This window comes from Chenopodium album, chromosome 12 (genome assembly GCF_948465745.1).
Source record: "Chenopodium album chromosome 12, dcCheAlbu1.1, whole genome shotgun sequence".
NCBI classification, from domain to species: domain Eukaryota; kingdom Viridiplantae; phylum Streptophyta; class Magnoliopsida; order Caryophyllales; family Amaranthaceae; genus Chenopodium; species Chenopodium album.
The window spans coordinates 29,023,814-29,046,296 of NC_137845.1; the positions used below are offsets into that span (position 1 = coordinate 29,023,814).

A 22,483-nucleotide genomic window follows, 5' to 3' on the forward strand; every position below is an offset into this window, starting at 1 on the left:
GCTAATATTATTACGCTTTGATGAGATTATTATTATTATGATGATGATGATGATTCGTTGTGTCAATATTATTATGTTGCTTGATATATTGTTGTTATTGCTTGATCACACCATGTCTTGCAGGATTAAAAGGAATTTATACTTGAAATCAAGCCTAATAAAATAATTAAAAATTTGATTTTAGTCTAATATGATTTTAATTCAAGTGATCGCCAATAATAGATTTATTGTGCATTAATAATTAACCAACATAGATTAAAACTTGTTTAAGATTAATTTATTGATTGTATGTTGATCGAAAAGCGCACATGAATATGAGAATAATAAAGTAGAGGCCTATTTAGGGCGGGTTTAATCTCTTTTAGGTTGGATTCGTACCATCATCCCCGAATATCCAGTAATGATTCAAGACTACTATGGAGTTAGTTATCTCTGTGATCGTGAATGAGGTGTAACCTTCACCTCGTGGATGGTTTACAAGTTCCTAAAACTTGTTGGCGACTCTTTTGCTCTAGCTTCATTCCCTTTGGACGCCACCATGCTTACGTGCATGATCACAGTGGGGTTCAATGTTGATGTTTGAAATATTCCCTACAAATGGGTATATGTTGAGTAAACTAAAATACAAGGTACTAAAATTTACAATTAGTTGAAGATGAGGTACTGAAGTTTAGAGTGAAGCAAACAAGGTACTCAAACAAGTTTTGACCTTCTATAGCAGGTAATTCTTTGCAAAAATAAAGGGAAAATAAATTCGTTGACACATAAATTAGGTACTAGATTTTCCATTGAATTAAAAAAAGAAATTAAACACAAAATAAATAAATAAAATAAACCTAAGATATGGAAACTCAAATGAAAAAATCAAACCAAAAACACAACAAAAATGAAGAAAAAGAAAACACCAATTTTTGACACCCATTTTCAGCTCTATCACCCTACCCTCCACTAGCACCAATACCCACCCACAGACCAGCATACCACCCCACACTCCACCAGACGGGGCCCCGGCAAACCACCAAAAACACAACATAAAAATACACCATAGCCAAAATAATCCCCAAAAACGAAAAAAAGAAAAAAAAATCGAAACTAAAAATCAAAATAAATGCCATTCAACAACAAAAAAATCGAAATAAACTACAGATAATCAGGAAAAAAAAAGACAAATTACCAAAATTAAAAAAAGGAAAAATCATGATAAAATAAACAAAAAAAAAAACCCACAAATATCAACAAACCTATCTCAAATTTCAATTTTTATAGGTTTATATGGTCAAATTCAACAATAAAAAACACCAAATTTGGAATTTTTATAGCCAAACTTGACCACTTAAGCGACGAACAAGAAAAAAGAACCCAAAATCCAAATTGAACGAGATAATCACAAGGGTGTGACCGTGAGAAAGAAAAAGGGTGTGACCGTGAGAAAGATAAAGGGGTCTTAATTGAGAAAACCATGAGAAGAACCAAAAACAGATTAGTGAGAAGATGGAGAAAGGAAAGAGAAGAGAGAGAAAGAGGATTCTTGTATAATTTCCTTTTAATTTCCAGCCACAACTCGAGTAACGTAACATATCAATGCCTATCGCAGCCGAATCTCCCTTCGCCACCAGAACTGACTCTTCATTTCTTCCAGTCAAAACCCACACTCTAAAATAAAAAATAAAGAGCTCCTCCCCAAATTTTCTCTCGATCTTGTTCAAGAATTCAACAATGGCGGAAACCGTGCAAACAAATGGAGGAGGAATCTGGGACACTGTTCTCGAACTTACCAAATTAGCTCAAGAGAAGAACACTGATCCAATGGTTTGGGCGATTCAACTCGGTTCCATCCTCAACTCGGCTGGGTTGACTCTACCTTCCGTTGAGCTCTCTCATCTGTTGGTTTCTCATATTTGCTGGAATAACAATTTTCCAATTACATGGAAGTTTCTGGAAAAAGCGTTGGCTCTTAAGTTTGTTCCTCCTATGCTTGTTCTTGCTTTGCTTTCTACTAGGTAATTTTGATTTTTATGCATATTTTTGATCATATTAAGTTATAGTTTGATGCTTAATTTGATGCTATATTGACTAATTTTAATGTGTTTTTGTTGTATAAATGTAATCGATGGTGAAAATTTGTGTATTGATCAAGGATTAACTGTTAGGGAAAGCATAATTATGTTTAAGGGTCAATTAGACAGATTGGTATTGTATGTGGTATACGAATTAACGACGGCTATGTGTTGGCGACTTGGCGTAAAGTGTTCACAAAAGTGGGGATTGAGCTTATAGCATCAAGATGGTAGAAAGGAGAGGTATAAAATACGACAATGGCAAAATTTGGGTATAATTAATCAGACCATAACATTTAAGCCTACTTTTTGATCATGTATTGCAAAATGGGGCACATACTACGTATAAATAAGGATTGAGTTTGTGGTTTGAAGAGGGTGGGGGAAGTTGATTGGATGGGTAGGTAGGAGAGGGAGGAGGGAGAGTGGTTTGTGTGTGTGTTTGCAATGAATTTGGGCCGACTTTTGTGAGTTGCTTGCTTTTATCATGAGGGAGGAGAGAAGAGTTTTTTTTTTTTTTTTTTTCCTACTTGGGGAAACAAATTTGAATTGGTGTTGGTGAGGTGCAGTTGGAAGTTCCTAGTGAGGAAGGACGAAGGACTCATACTTTGGTTGGGAAGATTGGGAACCAATTTAATGTGGAAAAAAAAGGGGTCATAAAACTATAGAAATTATAGAAAAGTAAACCTACATTAATGTATGGAAATCTCTAACTTTCATTTGCTTGGTTTGTTATCATGGAAACCTTTGATAAATAGAGTCTGATAAAGTTTTCAATTAATTGTTATTATGTAAAACTATTGAAAAATGAGTAATTTTGTACTTTTGTAGTTGATTATTTTTTAGTTTTCTGTTGTTTTCCCTAGTTTTTTTTATCAATTTTGAAGGAAAAAGAAGAGCTATGGAAAAAAAAAGGCATAAATTAACTGAAAGACCTTTACTAAAATCCTTATAATTACCTTTCCACAATTTTCTATTATAATCATTAAACAAACTATATTTAAAGAACTCTTAAATCGAGTTGTCTACTCTACTTTCAACTCATTATCTCATTATACCTAGGATCCCATATTTTGTAAGTCTGTTGTCGCATGCCTTGTCTTTATCCAAAAGTGTGATTGGCACAGTTTTTTCGCCCTCTAGCTCTAGAAGACTCATGTCCTCTAATACTTTACATCTTTATGATGATGAAAGAATTTCTACTATTTATGGTTGTACTACTCTTGCTTTTCTCTTTCTACAGAAATTCCAAAAAATAAAAATAAAAAACCTTCTCTAGTTTAATGTTGCCTTTTGTATTCTCTGTCAGTGTATACTCCTACTAGCTGCACTTGGTGCTGTCAACTTCAATTGTATTTTGACATTTTGCAGGGTGATTTCAAGTCGACGTCTTCATCCGGCCGCCTATAGACTCTATATGGAACTACTTAAAAGATATGGCTCTTCATTTGCATCTCAACTGCATGAATCAAACCATGAGAAGTAAGCATAACTTTGAGCCGTTCTCCTTTAGAAAGGGGACTGCATGTTATGAAAATTAGGGTGCTTCTAGGTTTACTGAGTATTTATTTGAAATATGTTTGATTAATTTTTAATGAAGGCTTTGAAGGGCAAAGATTAAAACAAAGAAAAGAATAAGATAGTGTTACTAAAATGCAATAATGTGGCAGAATGCATGTGGTTTTATGAAGAAAAGTCCTATTTGGATTGCTCCAGTACAGCCTTTTCTTTTAGTTGATACGGATTAGTTAACATTCTTGGAATATGTTATTAGTGGGTTTCGTATGTATTAGTCCATCTTTATCAGATATGTGATTGATGTTATGGCTATGTTTTTAACATTTAACTTAAATTTGGTTGCAGAATCTTGAAAGCCATAGATGATGCTCTACATCTTTCAGATCTCTATGGGATTCAAGCTTCTTGTCCTGCTGTTCTTTCAGTGCTTTTTATATTTTCCAACGTGTGGCAATTGGTTGATGCATCTTTGGATGATGAAGGGTTGCTGGAATACAGTCCAGAGAAGAGTTCTAGATGGCTGACTGGGATACAGGATATGGATATTGATAATCATGGCCGCTTTTTGGAAAAGAAAATAGAATTCCAAGAGGGAGTACTGAAGAGGAATACCTTGATGGCTGTTGAGATGATAGTAGAATCTTTGCAGAGTAAAGTAACATCACAGATTCTTTTTTTGGTGCGTCAAAATATGTAAGCGCTATTTTATTATGGTGCTTGTGTATATAATTTCATCTTCTAAATTATTTCTTTGCTAATTGAAACAGGAGATTGCAAGGGTCTAAATTTTAGTTGAACATCTTTAGCATTACTTGCTTACTTATGTAAATAGTTGTTGCACTCTTGCAATGATGCTGCATTATTTTAAAATAAAACTGTTGTACTGCACTTGGACTTTAAATTAATTGCTAAAAAGGCCCATCTTATTTATGTAGTTTATACTTGAATTTAAAGAAAAAGTAGTTTTATATTTAGAATGCATAAGATTATTTTATTTTATTTTATTTTATTTTATTAAATTATTATAATGTGACTTGGGACTGCTAACTTATGACTCACTTTGATCATTTTGACTTCATCGTGGAAGAATGCATGAATCAAATATTCAGTATATAAAAAAGGTATTTTGATTGTAGAAATGTCATCACATACGACAACTGTAGTTTTATATGGGATAGGTTTATTTGATCCAATTTGATTTGTAATTAACTAATTATTGATTTTAAATTCTAATATAGATGTTGTATGGCTTTTAATAAATGTTATTAAAAACTTCCATTCAATTTTTTTTTTTTTTTTTTTTTTTTTTTTTTTTTTTTTTTTTTTTAATAATTTTTTTATATGATTATCAAGTAATGGCTAAATTATAGATCTGAGGTGGATATACAATATATAGCCGAGGTTAAAATTTACAACAAAGTTGCTAGTAATAATTGAAAGTTGTAGGATTGTAAAAAGAGGATTAGGGTTATGGGTCAACATAATTATTTAAAAAAAGTGTCAAGAATGTAATCTCACTTATGGGATTAAGGCTTTGATTGACTGATTGAATATAATCTCACCCTATTCCCCTCTTTGTAACATATAGTGTAGTTAATAGTTATTTATATTTATTTACAATAAGAGCATCACTTAATGGCTTAGGTTGATGGGGGTAATGTTTTCTAGCATGCTACTTGACTCCTTATGACAATTTCCAGATCTCTTCTGCACTACATTGAGATTTGTATTCAGAAGTCTTTTTATTCTATTGACAATTGAACTGTGGCTAGTCATTCATAAGTCTGAATAAAACAGTGATACTGATTTATATAGAAACCCAATTCCAGTGGATCATTGTTGCCTAAACTGTTGCCAATGGGAGACTGGTGCCTTCCTTTATGGCTTTGCAGGATTGCTAAATATATGTGGGTGTGTTTTGCAACTTTTTTATAGCACCCGTAGACCTTTTATGTTTGCTTGGGATGTAGAATCCTTTGGTATTGAGCTTATTGGCCATAATGTGGTAATTTGGTTATTATATCAACACCAGAATCTTCAAGATTCAGGTCCTTTGCCAAGATTTTTTTTGAGTAAGAACAGTATTTCTCTTCTCTTCGCTTATGTTTCCAAGTCTTTCTTGGATTCTTCCTATCGGATTTAAATCAAAGTTGGAGATTCTTCTGTTTAGTTTCTTTGGAGATTCTTCTTTATGGTTTCTTGGTGTTGGATTATAGTTCTCCTTACTCTGTAATTAATTTTCTTTTAGTGGAATTTTTCTTATCTAAAAGAAACAACAAGGGTTACATCATCCCCATCATCTATCCATTATTCAGTTCAAATAATGGCACTTGGGATATTTAATTATGTTAAACTCCTATTTCAGGAGAGTGAATTTCTCAACATCTCAAACTACTGTATCTGACTATTATTTCTATTGGGGAAAGTAATTAAATATTTAATAATTTATTTATGTATAATTAATTATAGGGCAACCAACATTAAGTTCTGATCCCTTTCATGCATTGCCTAGGCCCTCACATTGGAGTGTTTTCTACCAACATCTACAACTACTTGCTTCAAAATCATTGGCCTTAAGGAGTTCCAAGCTCACAACTCCAGAAATATTTGCGCAGATGGCATCTGATACAAGCAAGCATCTTCATTGGCAAAGCAAGACAAGCCTACAGCACCAGTTTCATGCAGTAATGGCCCCTGGATGCTTTTTACCATCCTCTATTCAATGCCATGGTGCTAGTAATTCTTCTCTGTGGCTCCCAATTGACCTGTTTTTAGAAGATGCTATGGAAGGAATTGTAGTTACTCCAACATGTGCCATTGATACACTTACTAGTATGTTTTTCACTTGGTGTTTCATGTTGTGATTTGTGTCATATCATATGAATTGAGAATTTACTTGCTTCACATGCAGGTATGGTCAAATCACTCCAGGCACTTTATAGCACCCCATGGCATGACACCTTCCTAGGCTTATGGATTGCAATCTTACGCCTTGTTCAAAGGGTATATTTATTCAGTCTAAGTAGCATAATACTATTTCTGTCCCATTGTGGCTGTCAAGTTTTCCTTCTTTAGATATACCAAAATAGCTGTCAAGTTTCCAATTACAATATACATGACATTTTATATGCTATTGGCCAAAAGTAATATATAAATGGTGGGAAACACTGCTTCTTTAATTATTCTCATTTACATCTGACGACTAATATGGGAGGTTATAGTAATATCTATTCATTTGGAGAAACAATATCTTCTTCTGCCTTAAAAGGGTTAAAAAATTACAAGTCAGTGTAGAAAAGCCTTATCACATTTGTTGGCTGTAAGCTAATGCTGTATTAGTCTTATTCTACATTATAAGGGTCCGTTTGGTTTGCAGGGGTAAATGGAATGGAATGAACAAAGGGAAAGAAAAAGCATGGAAGGAAGCACATCACATTTAGTATGTTATTTGTTGTAAAAAACACAAAGGGAATCACCACCACCACCACCACACAACCCCCTCTTTCTTCATTTTCCCACTTTTCCAGCCACCACCCATCCTCACTCGCCGCATCTCCCACACCCCTTGCAGCAAGGGGTGTGGGAGGTGCAGCGAGGGGCGGCAAGTGAGGCTGGGTGGTGGGGGTAGGGTAGAAAGGGTGGTGGCTGGTGTGGGTATGGTGGTGTAGTGGTGGCTAAGGAAAAAGAATGGAAAAGGCTAGGGGGGGGGGGTGGAATCAATGTAGAATAAATTTGGGTGAACTCAAAAATAAAAGTGGGTAAAGGGAATGACAAACAAACGTCAACAAAGGGAATGGGGCTTGTTCATTCCCTTTCCCTTTGATTATTAACCTCAGATTGTATTTTTAATTTTTTTTTTTTTTTTTTTTTTTTTATAACTAGCTCTTTTGTCAAGAAAGAGAGCATGCTTATACTTAGTAATCTAAAGATTGGTAACTCAATCAATGGCATCAGCCTGTCTGCTACCACTCCATAAAATAGTTGCTTCATAGGAAAGGAAGTTTTGTGTAAGGCTCTGTTTTCTTTACCTTGTTTTCACTTTGTTTTATTTATTTATTTGTTTTTATTTATTTTTTTTAATAAATTTTTTAAGGTTAAATAAGTTCAAATAAAATTAGATAAGATAAGATAAGGATTAATAAATTCAAATAAGATAATATAAGGGCTTATAAGTTCAGATTAGTTCATATTATATAAGGCCAGGACTAATAAAGTATGATAAGATTAGATAAGTGAAATTCAGGTTAAAAGTACACTACCATACTTTGTTGCTAGATAACTTCAGGCCTTTAACTTTGAGGTCCATGTATAATTGTTGATGATTAGGGAATTTTGTAGGCCTTTTTCTACATTTGAGAGATTCATGTATTCTTGGATACAAGGGATATGGAATATATGGAAGTATAATGTATGTATCTCATGTTTTTTATTGATGTTATTTCCTTCGTTACTGTTTCAGGAGAAAAATCCCTGTGATGGTCCTGTAGCTCGTCTTGACTCTTGCATGTGCATGTTATTATCCATTACACCTCTTGTGCTTCTTAACCTTATTGGCGAAGATATTAAGGGGTCTGAGTTTAATCAAAGGGAGGATAAACAGGCTTCTAGTAGTCGTCGCCATGAGTTGGTTTCCAGTTTGCAGCAGTTAGGTGAGTATGAAGGCTTGTTGACTCCTCCACCTTCTGTTGCTTCAATTGCAAATCAGGCTGCTATCAAAGCTATAATGTATCTTTCGGGACTCAATATTAGCAGTGGATACCTTGATTCTGTCAGTGTCAGTGATGTACCAATTAATTGTGGTGAGTGGTTTCTTCTCTGCTTTCACGAATATGCTTCTATGTTGTACTTTCATTGTAGCTAAGTGATTGACAGTCTGTTTGACAGGTCAAGTCATTTGTTACCCTTAGAACATGTAACTAGCAATCTTTCGCAATTTACTACTGTTTTTTTTTTTCTTTTTTTTTTTTTAAATATTTATTTATTTATTTTATTTATTTACCTCATGGCTCATAATCGATGTAAATAAAATTAATCAATCAAATCCGGCCAGAATCAAATCAACTAAGTAATGTTAACAAACTATAGAAAGATAATGTGATTTTATAAGCAATCAATCCATTCAATTAAATTCCCTTTATGCATTCATAGATGTCCATTGTCCAACCCTAGAAAATACTACTCACTCGTATTAAAATAGAGACAGCAAGTTTAACATTCAAAGACATGATAATGGGATAAGCAATAAAAAGTTAGGCGATAAGTAATATAGATAATAGGGAAAAAGACGATAATTCTAATTGAGGAGGAAACAAAGTCTTGAATTGAAATAAAACTTTGATCCAATTGCAAAAGTTGAGAGAATAATATTGAAAACCTAAAACTAGGGTCTAATGAAAGGGAGTTAAAACAATAACAGCAGAAGTCTCATATGCCTCTTTATAGATTTATATAGGCTACCTGAAAAGATAACAATAATAGAAAAAGACTAAAACAGCATCAACAGAACACCTGGTGGGCTGAACAAAATTGCCCAATTTAGCCAGTGTCAAGAGGGAGAAAATGAACTTGCTAATATGTGAGCTGCAAACCTGCAACCTCGCCCGGTGAATTGAGATATTACTGTCCGATCAGGGCTGCAAACCAAGCTGCTGAAAATTTCCTTAAAACATTTGTAGCACGCCTGGTCAGGCCACCTTCTCTGGTGGACTGGGTTGTGCATTAGGCCTGATTTTGCACTCACTTGATCCAAGCCAAACTTGCCTCTTCAAAAGGCCGATCTTGCATCTCAAAGCTCCAAAAAGCCAGGTCACAAACACTTCAATCATAAAAGCCTCCGTGTTTGTTCCAAATAGGTTGAAAAAGTGGATGAAAAGCACCAACTCCTACAAAATAAAGTGAAGCTAAAACCACAACTAGAGGGCAGATTCTAGATACAATTTCTCTGAAGAATGCAAATAAACTCATAAAATGCTTAAGAGACAGGGTAGAGACACTATGTAAAATGAGCATATCATTGTTATGCCTAAGATTTTAGCTGAGTATTTAACCGTCAATCGTATTTCTAAGAATTAAAATATCTCCACTGTGATGTTCCCAGTGGAATCTTTATGTGTTAGGGGCATTAAAAACAACCTTGGCTGTTTTGTTAGAAATGGGCATCATATAATGGGTTTTTGAGTGACCGTTCTGTGAAGCCTTGGTATATAATGCTGAGATAGAAATCACCCCGAATTCGCTGCAATGGCCGTTCTGTAATGGTAGAACCCCACTCTGCAATCGTTAGTTTAACAACCGTGAATTTTTTGAACAGTTTTTGAGGAAGAACCAATGGCCAAAAAGAACCATATTAGATTTTAATGTTTATTAATTCTTGGTGAGGTTAATGTTAACTTTGGATGGATGGACAAAGAAAGATAGATTTATGATTGTAATTTTTTGTGTAGATCATGTTGATGGATCTATTTGCCAAGGTCTTTAAATTGGAGATCTTGACTTTTGGGGTTTCTTTTTGTGCGATTTGTCTGCTGGTCTTTGATGTACCTGTATCTAAGAAATGGAGAAGGTGATGTGGAAGAGAGAAAAAAGTAGAGATAGAAGTAATGTCTCCTTTTGAAATATTTTTGTGTAGAGTAGAAGAAAATAGTACTAGAAACTGGTCATTGGCTTCCTTGGGAGGAAGAATAATACACGTGGACTTTGACCACTTTACAAAGTTTATTTTTAAAAAATTAGTTATTTATACATTTGAAAAACAGCTTGAATGAGATATGGGTTGGGCTTCATTTTTTTTTTCTCTGATGTTAAAATGTTTATTTTACTTTTCTGTTTCTTTTCTTTATGCATTCTATTTCATGTTGCCTTAATGAACTCATATAGACAATTTATAATTGTGTCACTTGATTTATGATAAAAGGTTATTGTAATAGTTAAATTTAAATAGTGTAAACAAAAAAAAGTAATGGAGTATTTATAATTACTTTGGCAATATTGCGGTATAAGTACAAAATATAACTTTAGAGGTTCAAAAAGTTTACTTTTGTTGATTTTTTAAAAAAGTAATTACAGGGTAGTCAACGATCTTCTCTATCTGACTGTTGTTGCAAGCCATATATGCGACAACACAACCGTTACTGTGACCACAATTTTTTATGGAGCGCTTTGTGGTATTCTTAATGCTCTTCTTTCCAATGTACAATGTGTTTGGCACTCTGCTTGTTACTTAACCTTTTTTAAGGACTCCCGAACACTAATTCTTGATTCTATTGCGATTCATTAGTTGTAATTCTTATAAATTCAAGTATTCTAAAGTTCTAAATAAGGGATTGACTTCGCTTGTGTGTTCTGGACTAAAAGGCTAAATGGATATGGCACTAAGTCACTAATCATGTTTATGTTGGATTTATTGTATATATATGACCACATTCTTATCTTGTTCCTATGCAAAAGGATAGACATTATTCCGTCCTTGTTATTGTGCCATTATATTCATTTATGTGCACCTGTTTGGCATTCTCAGTTCTAACAATTTAACCTGGACTTTTTCTGCATACAGGTTAGCCTTAGCTGCATTAGTTGCTACTTCTTTAGATCTTAACACCCTTTAATCTAGCTTATTAATTTTATTTATGAAGTACAAGCGTTTGTGTATATTTATTTATGAAGTACAAGCGTTTGTGTATATACATTATTTGATGACCTATCTTGTAACTTGCCAGCTGGGAATTTGCGCCATCTAATTGTCGAGGCTTGTATTGCTAGAAATTTATTGGACATATCAGCATACACATGGCCTGGCTATGTGAATGCACGGGTCAACCAAATTCCCCGTGTATCTGGACAAGTTACTGGTTGGTCATCATTAATGAAAGGTTCCCCACTTACTTCTGCATTGGTGAATGCTCTGGTTTCCTGCCCTGCTTCAAGGTACAATGCTTCACTTGATACCACATTGCTATATTTAATGTATACCTTAGTATTTCTTTGTGCTTTAAATGGAATGTGGGGCTGGACGCTGGAGTTGAAGGTGCTATTATGGTGGGGTGGTGGTTTTGTTGTTGTTGTTTATTATTCCACCCCCCCCCCCCCCCCCCCTTTTTTTTTTTTAATTTGTAAACTAATTCTATAAATTTACACTTGTTTTTTAAAATAATTTTTTTCTCTTCACTTTAAGGTTATACAAAACATGAAGTCGCTCTCTCTCTCTCTCTCTCTCATCTTATGAGGTCTATAGCTGGGAATAGGGTTTCTATACGTCAGTGATATCTTTGCTGATATTCACCCACAAATTGTAGACCAGATTCGATATCATTAGTACCACCCCCAAGAATTTAATTAATGAAGCTAGTTGCATGGCCATATTTTTGTTTCTGGTTGGGAGACTAAATTTTTTTAAAAGCAACTAAATTCCTTTGGCTTACTTCTGCCTTGAAGACTTGAAGTTCCCCATTCTTTGATTGGGTTCTGTCTATTAATTGTTTAATGATTTCATTTAGTCAATGCTGTAGCTTAATTCTTCTTGAGGATAAGTTCTGTACTCGCACACCTGCTTTTCTGTTGGGATTCTATCCTCCGTATGCGGGCGAAAGGGAATTTTGACATAAACTTACCACTAAATATAATGGAAAGGATATTTTTGTCAGATCTTTGTTTTGGAAAGAAAAGCTTTGTAATGTTTTCATACCAAAAAGGAGACCTAGGTGGTTTAACGAGCCATTTTACTTTTGTACCTCATAATTTGTAAAAAAAAGAATGTCGTTCATCCTCCCTTTACCCTTGTTTCGGAAAGTAATTCTTTATTAATCAGGTTCCTGAAAGTGCAGAAAAAGGCAGGAAAATTAAATGAAAAAGAATACTCCATAATCTTATTCTGCTTTTATGTATTATATTTCTGGTGCCTTGATACATAATAGCCCTCCCTCCCCCCCTCTCAGCGTTTTAGAACTCACTTCCCTTTTGTCTGATCGGAAGCTTAGCAGAGATAGAGAAAATATATGAGATTGCAGTTGGCGGATCAGATGATGAGAAGATATCTGCTGCCACAATTCTCTGTGGGGCATCGCTTATTCGTGGTTGGAATGTGCAGGTATAGCTGCTATTCGTTGGTGTTTTTGTGCCCTTTTCATTTTTTTCATACATCCTGATTGTTTTATGGTTGCTACATATGATCTTTTTCTCCAGGAACACACTGTCCTATTTCTTTTAAGGTTGCTGTCACCTCCCATTCCAGCAGAGTATTCTGGAAGTGAGAGTCATTTGATCAGTTATGGGCCATTCTTGAATGTTCTCCTTATTGGCATAGCAACAGTTGACATTGTGCAGATCTTTTCACTTCATGGATTGGTAGGTTGAACTGGTTGCTTCTTTATTTTGATTTCGTCGAAAATGCTTTTGTTAAATTTGATAATCTATTGGTTGATGTAGTCCATAAAATTAATCAATTCTCAGTAATTTATGTTACAAAATTTTGATGGTACTATTGTCATTCATGTTGGAGATGATATGTGTTCTACTATCCAACTCTTGCCGTTCAACTTCCCCACCCTTTGTGTTTTGTAGCTCCTTTTTAGCATTATTTTTTAGGAGTTGAGTTCTCATTGAGCTGGCAAGAATTTATATTTTCTCTTTCTCTTGTAAAGGCTTGGGACATCAAATTGTCATTTCACTTGGAGCTATAGGAATCAGAAAGATAGATTTGCTTTTAAAAAATACGAGTAAAAGATCAAATTTGTAGATTTTCATGCAGTCATTAGGAAAAAGTAAAGGTGGAAAGCAGTTGCGAAATTAAGCACAGAAAATTAATTTTTTGTCTGTGTTTTGTCTTGAATATGCTTCATGTTTCTGATGCTAGGAAGTAGGATGGCTCGACTGCAAGTTGAATTTTCAAGAGACAGTAGTAAAATTAACGAGTCATTTAGAAGTATGACATGTAACTTTTTTTCAGAAGCTAATATATGACTCCAGCTGTGCAAAATTCTCAAAAAAGGAACTTGAAACCTTGATGAGGGGAAGTTATGATCTTAAAATGCATTGGTTTGTTTTGTTTCGAAAATTCTCGTGGAACCATCCTCCACACTTCTGCATGTGTTTTCTTCTGTCTTTTTAGTGTATGCTCGTCTGATAATTAATGTGACAGACTGACGGCAAGTTAAAAATTGTGATTAACAGGGATCTGCTGATCCTTGTTGAGGTTGTTTCAAATTTGCGATCTTTGTATAGAGAGTGGACTATCTACCTATTTCCTACTTGGGCCTGCCTCTGGTTGCACAGTTTAAATACAATTTGACTAATAAACAGCTGAAAATGAGTCTTGAAGTGTAAAGGTCTTAGTGCTTGTCTAAAGAATGATGGATACATGGTTTGAGGGCATCCTATGTTACTGATTCACTTTATGTTCCTGGTTACTGTTCCACCAGCTAATATGGCTTGTAAACTGGAGGGGAAAAAAATGTAAATATTTCAATGTGGAGTTAATCAGAAGCAGGAAGATCTGTTTGTAAGTAACTAAAAAGGTAGTTCTGTAGCTTGGAATTTGGATTTGGAAAGGATGCATCATTAAAGGAACTTTTTCTCAATTGAACTGATAGGAAAGATAGATATGTGTTTTTTAAGATAAAAAACATAAATGTTGTGTAACTCACAATTTTCTTCTTTGTTACCATTCCTACATAATGAAGTTCGTTGCTTCAGGTAGGATGGTAGTTTGGTATTTGACTTCTTATTAAAAATGGATTTATCAAAGCAAAGTCTCCTGGAGTTTGCTTAGAGATAAGAGGGCCACTGCAGGAAACCAGGAATGGTCAAGAGAGCATGAAGTTAGTGGAGTGGGCATTTGAAAGTCTCTTTGGGTAAAAGCAGTTATAGGCTGCCATTTCAGCATTGTATTTTCATGTTGAATCCTACCTTAGAAAAATCATTCTAGCATCTTTTAGGTTTGCCTCTCTTAAAGAGGCCACTTATATAAAAATTTTACATTTTTGTCATGGGAAATGCTGTCATTGATATGTAAACTTATCCAGATTTCCCAATGCTTAGGAAGAGGATTTTGGTTCTTACTTAGATCAATTTTTCTGGAAGATAAAGGTATGCCTTGTTAGGTTTAGTGGTTTTTTTTTTTTTGGATAAATTATAAAGAGTATACCTCCCTATAAATAAGAATATAATAAAGGAATAAAAAGCTAACAATATAATTAGAACGAGTGATTGAGGTAAACCATAGTCCATGGAGGTGCAAGGAATCCATATTAGGGGAAGGGTATGTTAGTCATAGCCTATTAGTAGTAGCTTGGGGAATAAGTTAGAGTTTGTTATGAGAGTTTTTCTTTAAATAGGCCTCATTAGGAGGAATAATCATCATGTTGAATATTGTTGACGTTATGTTATTGGGAGAGAGTGAGCCTCTCGAAAGCTCATATTAGGAGAGAATCCACCTCTCGAAAGTGGAATTATCCTTCTATTAGTGTAATTCACATATTATCAGTATAATCATCATTGTTCTTCCCTAATTTCTGCCATAATTAAAGCTGTAATCTTGTCAGAAACCATGCTAATTCCTAGCAGGAGGGTGTTTGAAACTTGAACTGAGGCTGCCATAAAGTGCCATACGATGTAAGCTAAGTAATATCCAAAATGTATTGCCCCAGAAATAACTCCCAGAGGCACCACAATCAGCCAAACCCAATCCTGTAATATAAAACACAGAGGACATCAGGTATTCAGGTACCATACCTAATTACAGGGCAAACCTCTGTTTCGCCACCAACCTGAATCTCCACATTTTGCTTGCATGAACCCCTTCACCTATAGGATTTTCTGAATTCACCAAACAAGTTTGGATATGCTGTCAGTTGTAGCAAAACTCAACCTAAAAAGCCACCATTACTATGCATACTTTAAGACATGGAACTGTAGTCACAAAAGATCAGAGGATGCATGATTTTGATATTTTCCTAGAAAATCATCACTAACATCATAAACAGGATGCATTGCATGCACATAAGATTGCAAGTGGCAGAATGAAGGTAGAGAGGTTTAAGCATAGATTCACTGTTCAATTTCCAAAGAAGAATTGCTTTGAGTTCCAGTCTCATGTATTTGTTTTGTTGATGATTGTTTCAGGTTCCACATCTTGCTGGAGAACTGATGCCCATTTGTGAGGTTTTTGGATCTTGTTCTCCAAAAATATCATGGACTCTTTCCACAGGAGAGGAAATAAATTCTCACGCAGTGTTCTCTAATGCATTTACTCTTCTTTTGAAACTGTGGTGTTTTGATCATACGCCTATTGAGCAAGCCTTGGGTGATGTGCCATCAGTGGCATCCCAGCTAAGTCCAGAGTACCTTCTCCTGGTGAGGAACTCCCAGCTAGCATCATTTGGCAGTGCAGCCAAAGATCAGAGCAGATACCAGAGAATTTCCAAGTTGATAACTCTACCCTCCACTGAACCCATATTTATGGATTCTTTTCCTAAATTAAAATGTTGGTATAGACAGCATCAAGCTTGCATTGCCTCCCCACTTTCTGGTCTTACGCCAGGTACCCCCGTCCATCAAATCGTTGAGGCTCTTTTAACTATGCTCTTTAAGAAAATGAATAGAGGTACAGCTTCTGGAAGTAGCAGTTCGTCTGGTTCATCTATGGAAGAGGCTGTACTACGGCTGCAACTACCTGCATGGGATATTTTAGAAGCTCTTCCCTTTGTTCTAGATGCGGCTTTAACAGCATGTGCATATGATAAGTTGTCTCCACGCGACCTAGCCACAGGTTGGTATGCAATCCCTAGTAGTTTTATGTGCCTAAAATTTGTATTTTATGTAATTTGACTCTGAAGTAGAACATGCAAAATGGAAAAAAAAAAAAAAAAAAAATCACGGATGCAGCATGATTATGTTATTCAGCTGATGAAATAATACCCCGCTACCCACTAACAATAATAGAATATATATTTCTTAATCAACAATTACACAATAAAATAAGATGTCGGATAAATTTGCTTAAAACTTTGTGTTGGTCAAAGTGTGTCAACTAAATAGGGACTGAGCCACAGAGGGATTTAATTTTTGAGATTTACATGTTGAATAAAGTAGTAAAGTATTTATTTCTTGAACTCTAAGGTGTATAAAAGATTCATATTATATTCATACATTTCTATATTGTTCTAGACTTCTAGGCATACCTACAACACTACAAGTCTAAAACTCTTCTATGTAGCACTGTGGCTGTGATTTATCAACTATAGCTAGCTGTTTCTCCTCGTTAGTGCAATCAAGTTAGGAAATAAAATCAATGCCTTGTTATACACTGCTATACCAACATGAAAGCCCCTTGCCACATGTTCTTCTCTTCTTTGGTTGTGGGAATGCAGTTTATCTGCTAAGTTAATGTTTTTTCCTCCTTTTTATGACCTTTCTCTGCTCCCTTGACGCGTAGAGCCAATTTTGAATAAAGAATGGATGTAACAGCGAGTCAATGTTTCATAACAATGAGACCAAAAGGATGTGGTTTTCGCTGAGATGTGTTATAAAAAGGTTCTTGGGGAGAAAATATCAAATCCGTTTGTGATATTGAAACAAACATGTTTTAATTTCTTAAAGGAAATTGATGGAAAGGGGAATACTGTTGTGGGTGGTGGAGTGATATGAAGGATGGGGGGCAGTGGGTTAAATATAAGATAATGGTTTAAGTTTGGAAGGAGGGATGAAAAGCGTCATTTGCTTGCTGCATTTGGCTTCTCCTATTCAATTCCTTCCCTTCTTTTGGCTGAATTTAGCACTTGCCGTTGGGGTCTTGGAAAATTGTGGCTGCTAATGTGATGAACTCAAAGGGCATTGGGGAATGGTCAAGGAGATAATTTTGACCTTTTGAGGCTGATGTTCCATTACCTGCAGACATTGAAACTCTCTCTGAACACAATAGACTTACCTGATTAGCTCAAAACCTAACCCCTCCACACCTATTATTGACTGAGGTAGTTTTGTCACTTTGCTTGTGGGCTATGTTACATGGACTCGGATAGAAGGATCCAATACTAGTAAGGATCCGAGTGTCCGGTACGTCAACTCCAAAATTTCAGGATACGGGGACAACGTTCGAGTTTGGACACGGGTACGAGGACACGGAAAAAATCTTAATTTTTAGAATTATTTAAAATTTAAAATTAAATATGCAGTATTTATTTAATTTATTTCTATCAAAAATTAAAAATTCAATAAGTTCCTTCATACTATATTAGCTCTAAATTATAAATAGGATATCATTTTAAGATTATAAGTTTAAAAATCCAGTAATAATTTTAAATAGATATAAATTTAAAAGTCCAACACATAAAAGTCAAATGTAATTTCTAGTCAAAAGGTCAAGTTAAAAAAAAGGAGTGGTATTTAAATAAAAGTTCTACTGTAAAACAACATATGCCTTTTTTTATAATAAAAAAAGAAAGACAGCCCCATAATCTGTACTCCTTTTTTACTTTTACCAACCCCATTCCCTCTCCTCTACCTCTTTTCTTTTCTCTCTTTGTTTCCATGGCAGAGTATTCGAGTTTTGAAACCATGGATACCCTCTCGTTCTCTCTCCTCTTCCTCTTTTCTTCACTGCCGTGTCCGAGTGCACAGTGCCAGGTCTGACCCAGATTTCGTACCCGATTTCGGGTCGTGTCGTGTCGACACGACACGGGTATGAAGGGGTAAAGTGCTGAGTCCATGTAACACAGCATGTGGGTTAGTAAAAAGAGTAGATAAAGATTGTGGAGGCCTTGTTATAAAATAAGGAAATGGGACAATCTTGTTGGGAAGTAAATTGGGCCAATCTTTTTGGGATGGACAGATTAATGTCCCATCATAAGTTATGTCTTAAGCTAGTTATCAACATGAGTCTAAGCTAGTGCCTTGAGGTTTCTCAGCTTCTCACCCTTATTTTGAGTTGCACACTTGCACTTTACCTCAACTGTGTTATGATCAGCAGTCAGCACTCAGATGGCGAGACTCAGCTTGCGAATGCTTGTTTCTGTTTGTGTCATTCTTTTTATATAACTAGCTATTTTTAGTGCACTTCAGGTGAAATTGGTCTGATGCCAGATTTCGGGGATATATATTTTCAGATAGTAAAACCTTTTCTCATCTGAAAACTAGATAAGTGTTGGAATAGTTTACAAAGCTGTTGAAGGAAATATGCCTTCTAAAAGTTTTTGATTTAAGAAAATTGTAGAAGGTTTAGACGTTTGTAGGTGTCTGAATATTAGCAATGGATCATTACAGCTGACAGTGTACAGCAGTAAAAGGCTGCAATAGATATCTCTCAGCAGTAAAAGTTGGAAAAAACTGTGATGGCATCTTATCGCTGAAGATGAGTTTTATTGAAATAACATGGCCATTAATTAATTTCCTATATTTGGCTCTGTGGGCTGCCGATTGTTGTTATAGTTTCCTATCTTAAACATTATTGTTTTTAATTGGTGCCTATGCTGTCATTTTTGGTTTGGTATTGCATGCTTTTAAATCTGGTCTTTGAATTTTGGTATATTTGAGGATTTTAACATTTAAATGTTATGGCTACTGAAGAAGCTAACTTTGGATTATAGGGCTCAAGGATCTTGCTGACTTTCTTCCAGCGTCTTTGGCAAGCATATTGAGCTACTTCACAGCCGAAGTAACTAGGGGAGTCTGGAAGCCAGTTTCTATGAATGGAACTGATTGGCCAAGTCCTGCGGCTAATTTATCCATGGTTGAACAACAAATACATAAAGTTTTGGCTACCACCGGCATTGATGTTCCCAGTCTTGCTACAGGTACCTTTCTTGAATCTCCCATGTTGCTCTGGTGAACTTAGTTTCTGTGTCCATGATAAAGATTAAGAGTAATATATTTGCTTGCTTCTCATTCTTTGTTAGTAGTACTACCTTTCTTTCTTTGTTTTTCTTTAGCCACCCTCCAGGCATTCCACAATCCAAGGACTTGAAATTAGTAGAATTGTCTATGAAGTATGAATAATGAGTGGTGTGAATGTGTGATTATGCTGCCTGATACCTTGTTTTTCTTGTCTTTCTCCATTTAAAGACAATCTCATAGCTCATACCTTTTTGCGCTTCTTCTAGCTCCAACTTGATGACTTACTGACAATCTTGAGTGGAGTTGACACCATAAAGACTGTGAGTACTTAGACGGATTTCTTTTTAAAAATCAACACATTTTGTAAATAAGTATAGCATGAAGGTAGCTGCTTTCCTATATAGTTGACACATAATTTGATGACCTAAATGCTGCTTTTTGTGAAATGTTGGCACTTCCATAGATTTCCAAGTAGAATAGATCTTAGCCTAGGGACCTGGGTTTGAGAAAGCTTTTTAGTGTTTGGTGGCCCACCTTAATTCCTTAGCAATATTTTCTAGAAGCCAGTTCCTTACTTCTGTCTTATTTGCCAATGTGGTACAATATAGGAATTTGGATGGACTCTATGTTGTCATTTTCTTGGTGCATTGCAAAATGGCAGATTAAGTTTGAGCCTATGAGGATAATATAAAAAATTTATAAGGTTGTTTCTTGCAAAAAAGTAATATGTAGAAGGTATATTATATCAAAATTTTCTAATTATTGCGAGTAAAGGAAACTAAGGAAGTACTCCCTTATTCTTTTGCTCAACCTATTAGGAATTGGGAAAAATCATTTAAAAGCTTTAAAAGAGGACGATCTTCCCTATATCATTATAATAAACAAAACAAAATAGATTCCACTTTAAAAACCTAGATGATAAAAATTGCAGCAAAAACACTTTGGGATAGTGGAAACCTGTGCTTTTAATACGCTTTGGGATTGTGGAAAAAATAAATAATTGCATTTAATACATAAATAACTGCAATTTGAAAATAAATTAGGGTTATTTGTAAAATGTCGTCATATATATATATATATATATATATATATATATATATGTATATGAGAGAGAGAGAGAGAGAGCGCGCGTAATCTTCCCTTTCTTTCTCATCTGAAAGGCAAGCAACCTATCCCTAAATTTCCTAGTTATTACCAATGAATCTGCTCTTCTTTAACTGCTCAGATACTTTTCACTGGCAACCATTATTTGGTTGCCCCTCTAGATTCTCATTTACGCGCACTGCTTATTTTGACCATTTATTTTCAGCAAAATTAGAAATTTAAAACATGTATAGTATTGTTTAAAGAATGTGATGACTCCTTTTAATTTTCCTTGTTTTGTGTTGCTCGTGCAGTGGGTAACTCTATTCCTACGCTTCCTTTACCATTAGCTGCACTACTGAGCCTCACCATAACTTACAAAATTGATAAAGCCAATGAACGTTATTTGAACTTGGTTGGTAGGGGAGTGGTCGTACTTGCAGCTTGCTGTCCTTGGCCTTGCATGCCTATTGTAGCAGCTCTCTGGGCTCAAAAGGCCAAGCGGTGGAGTGACTTCCTTATCCATTCTGCCTCACGCGCTGTCTTCAACCTTAACAATGATGCTGTGGTGCAGCTTCTGAGAAGCTGTTTTTCTTCGGTCTTGGGGTTTAATGCATCCCCTAGATGTCGAAATGGAGGTGTGGGTGCTCTCCTTGGACATGGATTTGGTTCCGGTTATTCCAATGGGATGTCCCCTGTTGCTCCTGGTATCTTTTACCTACGTGTGTCTCCATTCATCAGGAACATCACTTTTGTGGCAGAAGAAATTGTCTCTCTTCTGATGATGTCAGTGAAAGGTATTGCGACTGGTGGTTTATCCAATGAGACAATAGGAAAATTAAAGAAATGCAAATTTGGAATGAGATACAGACAAGTTTCTCTCACTTCTGCTATGTCACGTGTCAAGCTTGCTGCTTCAGTTGGAGCTTCCTTTGTCTGGATATCTGGGGGAATAAATCTACTGCAAACTTTGCTTAAAGAAATGTTACCTTCATGGTTTATATCAACCCAGAGGACAGTTGGCATTGGAGAATCAGGGGGTGTTGTTGCAACATTAAGTGGTTATGCACTGGCTTACTTTGCAGTTCTTTGTGGGCTATTTGCCTGGGGCATTGATGCAGCATCATCAGCCTCAAAATTGAGATCCAAGGTCCTTGCTTCCCACCTTGAATTTGTGGCTACTGCTCTTGAAGGAAAGATTTCCCTTGGATGTGATTTGGCCACTTGGAGGGCTTATGTGTCAGGATTTTTGGGTTTGTTGGTGAGATGCATCCCTGCATGGTTGCAGGAAATTGACGTGCATATTTTGAAGAGCTTGAGCAAGGGTTTGAGGCTGTGGAATGAAGAAGAATTGGCTGTCGCTTTGGTGGGTGTTAGTGGTATAAATGCAATGGGTGCTGCTGCTGAGCTGATCATTGAAAGTGCCTGATAAGTTTCACATAGTTTCTATTCAAAACTAATTTCTGGTCTCAAGTAGCTGTGTACAACTTAGCTTCATCATGCAGAAGCATTATCTTTGATCTCGCTTGATGTATACATGCTAGCCATTTAACTCATTTTCCTTAAATATTTTCCCCCTAAAAAGTGTAAAGTTGTAGCCCTTGTTAGGAAGTGAAAGAGATTAAGGCAACCGAGTATATTAGCTTATTTACTGATAATGTAGGCATTTTCTGATCAGTTGAGTAAATAAATACAGGAAAAATGTGCACAAAATGAACGCTTGTAATATTAACCTCGAAGCCAAATGCAAGATTTACTAGTTATTCACAGTTCTAACTCTGTACAGTTGCTACGAGCAAACACTCTTTAAGATCCAGTCAGGCTGTCATATTAATCAGATGCTTCTTTGCCTATAAAGATTCTAACTGTTGATATCAATGTCTCACCAATTTTAAGAATACAATCGTAAGCTTGCAAACAATATAAAAATAGTTAAGTCTAATAGCCGAACTTTCATTTGATGTATTATTTCTGCATTTAGCTTAGTTTTGTGATGAAGATGG

General features: G+C 35.4%; 1 protein-coding gene across 1 annotated transcript; it reads left to right on the forward strand.

Annotated features, from left to right (window-relative positions):
- Nucleotides 1–1,406: 1,406 nt before the first annotated feature.
- LOC145570471 (mediator of RNA polymerase II transcription subunit 33A-like) lies at nucleotides 1,407–22,243 on the forward strand. The gene is made up of 12 exons (XM_081629567.1): nucleotides 1,407–2,000; nucleotides 3,429–3,539; nucleotides 3,921–4,268; nucleotides 6,088–6,407; nucleotides 6,487–6,578; nucleotides 8,035–8,374; nucleotides 11,291–11,498; nucleotides 12,543–12,657; nucleotides 12,753–12,914; nucleotides 15,690–16,335; nucleotides 19,151–19,357; nucleotides 20,795–22,243. The coding sequence occupies exons 1-12, from the start codon at nucleotides 1,717–1,719 to the stop codon at nucleotides 21,907–21,909; spliced, it is 3,948 nt and encodes a 1,315-aa protein (XP_081485693.1). The 5' UTR covers nucleotides 1,407–1,716; the 3' UTR covers nucleotides 21,910–22,243.
- Nucleotides 22,244–22,483: the final 240 nt, after the last annotated feature.

What these genes read in the sequence shown, in the direction of transcription:
- LOC145570471 (XM_081629567.1), top strand. Translation starts at nt 1,717, where the DNA reads ATGGCGGAAACCGTGCAAACAAATGGAGGAGGAATCTGGGACACTGTT. An exon ending in TCCACGCGACCTAGCCACAG is followed by an intron (nt 16,336 to 19,150) that starts GTTGGTATGCAA and finishes TTTGGATTATAG; the next exon opens with GGCTCAAGGATCTTGCTGAC. An exon ending in TGTTCCCAGTCTTGCTACAG is followed by an intron (nt 19,358 to 20,794) that starts GTACCTTTCTTG and finishes TTGCTCGTGCAG; the next exon opens with TGGGTAACTCTATTCCTACG.